The sequence below is a fragment of the Xiphophorus maculatus genome, chromosome 15 (assembly GCF_002775205.1).
Source record: "Xiphophorus maculatus strain JP 163 A chromosome 15, X_maculatus-5.0-male, whole genome shotgun sequence".
Lineage (NCBI taxonomy): Eukaryota > Metazoa > Chordata > Actinopteri > Cyprinodontiformes > Poeciliidae > Xiphophorus > Xiphophorus maculatus.
Window position 1 is genome coordinate 11,726,400 of NC_036457.1, and position 8,684 is coordinate 11,735,083.

Here is an 8,684-nt window from a genome sequence, read left to right on the forward strand (position 1 = left end):
TCTGGAACTAAAATCTATTTCCAACATTTCATTGCTTTATTACCATGAAAATCATTTTTGTATATATATATATATATATATATATATATATATATATATATATATATATATATATATATATATATATATATATATATATATATATATATATATTAATATAGAGTTAAAATTGCAGCTACTGAGCCTCTATTGTGCTTTATGACTAAAATATAAATTGATCCACTCATAAAAAATCTCTTATACTTGCTAACACACCTATTGATCATAAACATAATTTAGGTTCAAAATTGTCTATTTCATTCAATATTAATTGTTCTAAGTTGTCATATGGATCTGTTTCACATACAGCCATGCTACATTACAGCAATTGAAAGAAGCAGAAGGATGATTCCTCCAGCTTTCAACATCCAGGAAGTACAGAGTCTGCTTGCAGCATTTGTACTTTTGCAAGCAGCAGTGGGCGTCCCCATTACGTTCCTGACAGTGCCATATCTGTAAACCGATGAGTTGTACTGCAATGGTAACAGAAGTTGTTAAAACAAATCTTCTTACTGGCTGTGATTTTTACACATAATGTAGTAGACTTTTGTAAACATAACATATATAAAATATGCTACATTACCAATAAAAGTAACCAGTGTAACAAAATGTTAAAAATTATGTGACAGAGAAAATTCATTCTGATTACAACAGAACAAAAGTCAGTTGTATAACCACACCATTTGAATAGACAGACCGGGCCTATTTGCTTAAACTTATGACTGCCCAATCTGAAAAGAAAAATAAATGTCCCATGGGAAGACACTGTTAACTTACATTGGTATCAGAGATGTATTGAACTTGTGGCAGGGCATTCATCAAGCTCTGATACTCAGCGATTCTGTCAGAAATAATTAAAGTAGTATTAAAAACAAGATAACAACTTTGCAACAAACGATTACACTGTAAATCATTAAACTTAGCAAAAATGGCAAGTGTTTAATTCCATTGTTCTTACTGATCAGCTGTGGTGGATAGAAGTGTTGTATTTGGGCGGCTGGTGCATGAAGTAATATTGATAGCCGGGTAGTAGAACAGGAAAGCCAGACACATCTCGTCAGAGGTGGACAAACCCATCTGAAATATAAGTTTCCTTATTTTTAAAACACATTGATTAATGTAACAAAAATATGTTGGAATTATCTTAAAGTCTGGTACTGTAATATGCAACTATATAATGCCACTATAGGTGCAACACAACAAATAACTTTAAAAAGTTTACTTTAGTCTTTCACTTTAAATTCTAAGCAATAGATTCACAGCAGACAGAGTGAAAAATCACAAGTGTTCATTCAGTCAGTTTATCAGAAAATCAAAAATATTCCATAAGACCAATAATAAAACGATAATGTTTATGACAGAAATGAGAGCCTACTCAAAAGCATGTCTCTGTGCTTTACGGTATATGCACACATTTATTCAGGTTTCTCTTGCAGGAATCCCAGCATCAGTGCATCACAAAATCAAATCCGCCCTCAGTTTGTCTGGTTTCTCATTTCTTCCGTTGGAAATACTTCAAAGGTTCTGTACAGGGCTTATGTCAGAAAGCCCTGCTGTAAAATGAAACCAGCATCTCCATGACGTTTATCAGCAGTTAGAGAATAAAGTGAAAAAATGCCCTTGCTGAGAAAACACAGTAGATTAACATCAGCAGATGACCTTGTTCTCCTAATCTTCAGTGACTGTGGAAATTTTAAATTGGACCTCAGACAGTTTGGATTTTCTGTCTGCCCATTCTTCCTTCGGGCTCCAGTGACTTTGCTTTCCAGAGTTGTAGCCCATGTCTTTAATACATGTGTAGAGTTTTGAAGCACTGATTACATATACAGTCCACGCTAAAATTATCTTCCACTCAACTTTCAATTAAAACTGACAACATTTCAGCAGTCTTCCATTTGATTGTAAGGACCACAATAAGTTCATAACATAAGAGTCGTAACAATTCTTCATAATTTATAAGAAATCTTAAACTTTTTTGAGAAGCTGAATTATGGATTTATATTAGTTCTAAGTTTCACCAAAATGAACTGCAATAACAACTTAAAATATGTAACACTGCATTTAATGAATTTATATGCTATATCCACTTTTTGAATCAAATTAGTGAAATAAAAGAACTTTGATAATATTCTGATTTACAGAGAATAACCTGTACTTCCTAATTTATTCAAAGGACTAGAATCTAATAATCAACAGTTCAGGTTTGCGAACAGTAACAGTTCAGGTTACTGTTGATTCAGTAAATGAATCAACAGTTCAGGTAATTTACGGTTCAGTTCCCCGTAAATTACATTTACGGTGGATGTTAAGAACAGTCTTTTTTACCCTCTAGGGTTTACTACATTCTGTAAATTTTTGGAGAGTGTCTTTGTTTTGTTTTTCCTTTTTTTTCGTTGTTTTTTTAAATATATATAGACATTTCCACTTTGGTGTTATTTTCGTTTACTTAATAAATAATGGCAGGTTGGAAATTGTGGTGTCAAGTTTTGCACACCTAATATCAGATTTAAATAATTTATAATGTGGTAAAGACCACACTACTCTTCTGTTAAAAGATCTGACAGGGCATGATTTTTTAACGATCAATGTAAATAAAGATTTTGCAGCAATGTTGATGTGTTTTGGTTTCTGACATTGAATTAGCTATTTCTCTTTTTGTTATTTGTTTTTTTGTAAATATCTGTTAATACAACAAGGCTGACCCACCATAGTGGATTGAGTGCGATCTGAGGTATTGTAGATGCACTCCACAATGATCTCATCATCCTGAAATGAAAGAAACAAGTAATTTAGCATCATGAGAGTCCAAAGTGTTTTAATCTTTTACTAAACATGTTCTTGGCTGAAAGAAGTTAATAAAGCTTACCGGTTTGATTGTCTTGATGCTTCCTAAATTGACAGTTTCTTGCATGTCAAAGTTGTAGTTTTCATTTACTCCCAAGAAATCTATTTGCTTTCCTTTTCTAGAAAGATCAACCACATATATAAAGTTATGTTTGAAAACCAAATATTCTGTGCTTTAGAAATCAAATGTATTTTCTTTGGTATGATGTTACGCCTCAGGTTAAAGAGTGGGTGGCTGGCGTGAAGCAAGTACTCATCTTGTTTTTCTCACCTGAAGTGGCCCACTCTGACTTTCCTGCCAGCCAAGTGAGTGTGCAAGAGCACTGAAAACACTTGAAGGTCAGGTATGGGGTCCACAAGCTGTGGGTGGAAATGAAAACTTGCATCAATACATTGTGCCTGGCAAAAGTAGTCACAATTTTTGCGATTTATAATGTTAAAACCACAATCATATTCAATGATTTCTATTATTTTATTCTGACTTTATATGATAATGAAGTAGAGTGTGAAGGAAAAACTGTACGTGGCTCTCAAAAATATCAAATAAAAAATTGAGGTTTGTGGCATGCTGCACCTTTAGCTGCACTTACGTCTTCAAGTCCTTTTGGGCTTTTTCTTCCAGCTTTCCACATCTCAAGACTGACCTCTCTACCGTAAATGTTGCATGATTTTACCACACATTGAATACTGCTTACAACGTGGTCATTTGCGTGTGTAACTACATTAAAACCTATGAAACAGTTTTGCAAAAAAAACCATCAAAATATAGTGGGCTGCAGTCATATCATATTTGCATAATTTAGGATTTTATATTCAGTTCAGAGAACTTCAAATGATTTATAAACAACAGTTTCAATTATAAGTGAACAATAGATAAGGCTCCTCCTCCCTTGGAGGATGTTAATAAAGAAGAAAATGACAAACAGAACTGTAAGGTTCAAATCAGAAAATCCTTCTTTATACAAAATTTTCTATTTGTTAAAGCATAGCTGCTGAAATACCTTGCCAAGCTGTCACCATAGGAGATGGCTTCACCTATTTCTCGTTTAAGTGGCAGTTGAAGCATAGTTGGTCAGTAATCAGCACTGATCATTTCTTTCTGTCTCAGTTAATATTTTCTTTTCTTTAATTGTTTTTATTTGTTGCTCTTATTGTAAACTTGTGTTTTTTATTTTTATGATATTGTATTAATGTTCTTATTTTTCTGTGTTGTGTTGTTTGTTGTATACGACCACAGATTTAAATTAGCAGCTCCCTAAATCTGTTGTATTTATGGCAATGTTGTCCGCCCATTAATATGCAATGTCCCAATGTAATAAAATAAATTTAACTCAGACAGTGTTGCCTCAAATTCTCAATTGGATTTAGGTGCCCATTTTGACTGGATCTACATGAACATGAATAAAGAAAACTATTCCATTGTTGCTTCTGCTGTGTGTTTAGGGTTCAATGTTCTGTTTATAAGGAATGTCAAAGCTTTTGTAGCATCATATTGATATATTGATGTATTTTACTCCATCCATCTTCCAAGCATTTTCCTCTGTCAGTTGAAGCAATATATTCCCACCACATAATCCTGCCACCACCATGTTTTATAGTGGTGATGTTATATACAAGGTGTTGTACAGACAGTGTTAGTCTTCCACTATAGTACTTTGCTTTTAGGCCTAAAGGTTCAATCTAGGCCTCATTTAACAAAACAACATTATTCCACCTCTTTTCTTAGCCATCAATGCTGCTTGTTGCAAACCATAAATGTAAGCAGTTTTTGTCTGACCAGTCCTTCAAAAAGCTCAGATCCCAAAATTGCACATTTATGTTTATGGTAAGTGGTTGTAATAATGTAAAAAGGTTCAAGGGTCATAGAATAAGTAACACAATTGCTGTTTTGTCTATTGCATACAGAGTCTCATACCTGTGAAAACAAAGACGTGTTGCAAATGCCATATGAGTGGAACTCTGCTGCTTTTGGAGGGATGTCATACATCATGTAACTCACTGGGAACACTCCTGTAGTTAGAATGCCCACGTCATGCTGTCGAAGTTTGTCTGTATAGTAAAGCCTCAGTCCTGAGCTGTCTATGATACCTGTGCAACAAAAGGAAGAAATTTAAATTACTCCTAAAATGGCAAACAAAAAGCCTTTGTTCAAAAAGTAGGTTACCTTCTTTCTTTTGTGGGTTATTGTAATGGATTTCCAACCTGTAGTATGTGCCACTTTGAGTTCCTCCAATGGGAATACCTGTATTCTCAGGAAGCTCATATGCCTAAGAATTCAGACAAAGATGCTTGCAATGATAATAGGTCATTCAATAATAATGGCAGTAAAATATTTAGACAGGTTGACATTAATATATACCAAAGAAGGTAGGAACTTAATATTCAACAAAAATCAACTCAGTCTGTGGGTCAAAGAATTATGTTTGGATCCTTTTTGTAAGTCTCTCCACCATCTTCCCTGCCTAGGGCATTTTTAGGCTCACTAAAAATGATCCTCCTTTTGTTTAATATTTTGTCATATTAGGAGTCAAGGCCTAAGGTGCTTTGTGAATAACCTGTAACTTATCAAGGTAAAATTCTAGAAAAAAAAAAGTCTTTGAACCCCACAAATTCTAAGATTTTTTTCTAAAATGACATCACCAGGAGTTACTTTTAGTCTTAGGATTGTTTAAGAATATTTACAGGTCATGTTCCCTTACTCTTCCTCCTACTGCCCATGAAGCCACCACTCCAAAGCAGGCGTCTCCTATTTCACCCATGTAGCACGGTTTATCATATGGTTCTTTCACAAAAGAGGGACAGTGATACAGCAACATGTGATGGACGACTTCCTGGTGCTCAATCTCTGGCTCAATCTAAAAGGTAAGAAATTATTTAATGATTAACTCAAATTAGACAGTTAACATCACAATAGCACAAGCCACCAGTAATATTTTGCAGCTTTGAAAGAGTAACACAATTCAGTGTATTCAAATAGGATTTTATGGAATATAGCAACACTATGAAGTGAAAAAGATCGTTTTCAAAACCATTTCCTATAGAAATGAACACTGTGGCATGGATTTGTAAGATCACAATATATTCTGATATTCCGACATAAATTAGCAAAAGCTAATATTTTAGTTTAGATATGAATATAAATTACTCAATTGTACCTAAAATTTAAGACACTGATATGATATTTACTTTAAAGAAAGTGACATTACCTGATAAATATGATGTTTTGTGGGCAAGTCTTGAAGCTTCATTACTTTACAGTGATAGTAGGTTTTGTTGGAAGGGACAGTGATCTGCAAATTAGAAACAAAAAATAACACATTGTTTTATTGTCATCAATAAAATACAATTTCAATTACATATGTTCCATTAAAGTTTGTACACTTGTCAGTGTATCATGTAAACTCTTGTGATCAGTTGCCATTTTTGTTATCTCTCTCTCTCTTTTACTATATGCTAAAAAAAAAACAAGCTTGAGTTTTCTGAAGTATTATTGAAAATCTTATTACCAAAATTCTATAATTGTGTTTAAATAGAATGCAATTATTAATTTGTGTATTGGTCAGTTTCTTCCCCAATTTGCTGTCTTTCTTACTTACTTTGTCCACCTTCACACTGAGATATCTGGCATCAGGAGGGACGGTCTTTGGCATGTAGTTGAGAAGATTTACTTCCTTGGTGCCTCTAAATTTCCCGTGGTATTTGATGTTATCTGTCGCACCGTAGGCGTAGATTAGCTTAATGGACTGAGCCTGTTGGACAAGAGGTTTTACAACAAAATAATAATAAAAATAAAAATAACAGAAAAACTTTACAGAAACACCGTACATGTTTCTCTTACAGAAACATGTACGGTGAAAAAAACATACAAAATTGTTCCTTCTCTCACAGAAACAGTATTATATTTCACATATTCTATAGAAAGACAGTTTTCTATTGCCTCAAATCGTTTGGGGCATTTTTTTAATGCTTCTTTTGTCTTCTTAAGCAGTTGGGCCACCCCTTACCTGAGCTTATCCCAGGTAAGGGGTAAGCTCAACAAAGACAGCTGATTTTACATTGTAATATGCTGAAACCTGAGCTGTACACTTAAACTTAGAATAGGATAAATAGGTTATAGAGAATCAACAGAGCAACATATTGTGCAACAGAAAGGATAAATGTTCTTTTCACCGTTAAGGTTAATGCAACAAAGTCTAGAATAGAAGTACAATATGATTTGACCCTGTAGCTGTGAAAGCTCAGTGAATACAACAGCTTATTTAATATTTTGACATGCTGGCCTATAACTATAACCTATAACATGCTGGCAGAATAAATTGCCTTACGGTGATATGGAAGTCTTTTTCATCACAGGTCTCTATTGGCCTTTGAAACGTCATTATTGTTTGTCCATCATTTTCAATCATGGAGAGCAGGGTGTAGCTCTGCTCCTCATCCTTTTCAGGCATTTTCTCCCCTATTGAATAATAATCCTAAAAGGCAGAAGGAAAACACATTTAAGGCACCAATAACTCCTGGTTTCTGTTGTACATGAACAAAATCATATTAACAACTAATATTTAAAGTATCTGCTTACTGCAAAATAGCTTCCATTGGATCCAAGTCCCCCCATTACAATGTCTGCATCATCCATGTCTCCATGAGGACTAAAACCAAAGCCGACCCAGCCTGTGGTGTTGACTGTCAGTTGGAATGTTATGTTTCCTTGCACATTATCAAATCCCCACTTCAGGTGGACCAAATTGCCGTTGTCCAGGTACTCCATGAAAGGCAGGTTGTAGTCTGTGGCCCGTGATCCTGCCATCCAGGCCAGTAAGATGGAGACGAAACACAGCGGGGCAGACATGATGTCTCTCTGAGGTTGGAAATCTAGACACTGAGCACAATGGCTGTGGAGCTGCCAAACGCCCTCCTACCCCTTTCAGTGACACACCTGCACTGCTAGATGAGCTCAAGTGATACGGGCAGAAAGTGCTTCGTCATTCTCCCTCTGTAGAATTCTCAAGAAAACAAGCTGCAACTTTTGACACTTAAGCATATTTTTCTATTTATACTAGATTCAAATCTCCACATGTCTGAATGTTTCTGGGTAACATCAGAGCACTGAAATTCTGTGCACCTTCGTTAAAGGTCTCATTATTTCACATCAACATCCTGTGTCAATGACTTGCTTGTTCTTTTGGTCAGTGAATTATAATTTCTGGTTAAACTCCCTCTTCGAAATGCTTTCATATATAAAACTAGATTCAAATCTCCACATGTCTGAATGTTTCTGGGTAACATCAGAGCACTGAAATTCTGTGCACCTTCGTTAAAGGTCTCATTATTTCACATCAACATCCTGTGTCAATGACTTGCTTGTTCTTTTGGTCAGTGGATTATAATTTCTGGTTAAATTCGCAGCAGCAGCTCTTCACCATTTGATAACGACTCATTTTTACTGTTTTCCTGCTGGCAGTTCAAATGGATTCAGGTGTTTGATATATGAGGAGGCGATGAGGAGATGGTGAAGCTGAAACCTGCAGTATCTTTCCCATTTCCCTCCCTCCTCGAAATGCTTTCATATATCAAACACATCATATAATTCAATACAACCTCATTTGTAGGAATGTGAATAGTGCAGGCTCTCTTTTTACTGACCTTAAACTCACAAACCATATCAGTTAAGGGAAAAGAAGTAAAGTGTTTCCAAATAACTTAAAGAAGAACTCTGTATGCACCGCTAATGATGATGATGATCCTTGAAGAAAATTATTTTAAAAGTGCAAGTGGATAAACTGCATTAAGGGACATAAAGTTGA

The 8,684-nt window shown here is 34.9% G+C and overlaps 1 protein-coding gene across 1 annotated transcript; it reads right to left on the reverse strand.

Annotated features, from left to right (window-relative positions):
• Positions 1–168: 168 nt before the first annotated feature.
• Positions 169–8,419, reverse strand: LOC102237429 (DBH-like monooxygenase protein 2 homolog). Its single transcript, XM_014469223.2, has 13 exons — positions 7,460–8,419; positions 7,209–7,355; positions 6,480–6,632; positions 6,090–6,173; positions 5,583–5,738; positions 5,048–5,150; positions 4,799–4,971; positions 3,155–3,243; positions 2,906–3,002; positions 2,746–2,805; positions 998–1,116; positions 817–880; positions 169–512 (listed from the first exon to the last, which is right to left on the reverse strand). Exons 1-13 carry the CDS (start codon positions 7,727–7,729, stop codon positions 354–356), a joined length of 1,674 nt encoding a protein of 557 aa, XP_014324709.1. The 5' UTR covers positions 7,730–8,419; the 3' UTR covers positions 169–353.
• Between the last annotated feature and the right edge of the window lie 265 nt (positions 8,420–8,684).

Excerpts from the sequence above, each read along its gene's own strand:
- LOC102237429 (XM_014469223.2), bottom strand. The coding sequence starts at position 7,729 with ATGTCTGCCCCGCTGTGTTTCGTCTCCATCTTACTGGCCTGGATGGCA. Across the intron at positions 3,244-4,798 it reads ACACGTCTTTGTTTTCACAG|CTTGTGGACCCCATACCTGA; the intron begins GTATGAGACTCT and ends TTCCACCCACAG. Across the intron at positions 2,806-2,905 it reads GCATCAAGACAATCAAACCG|GATGATGAGATCATTGTGGA; the intron begins GTAAGCTTTATT and ends CTTTCATTTCAG.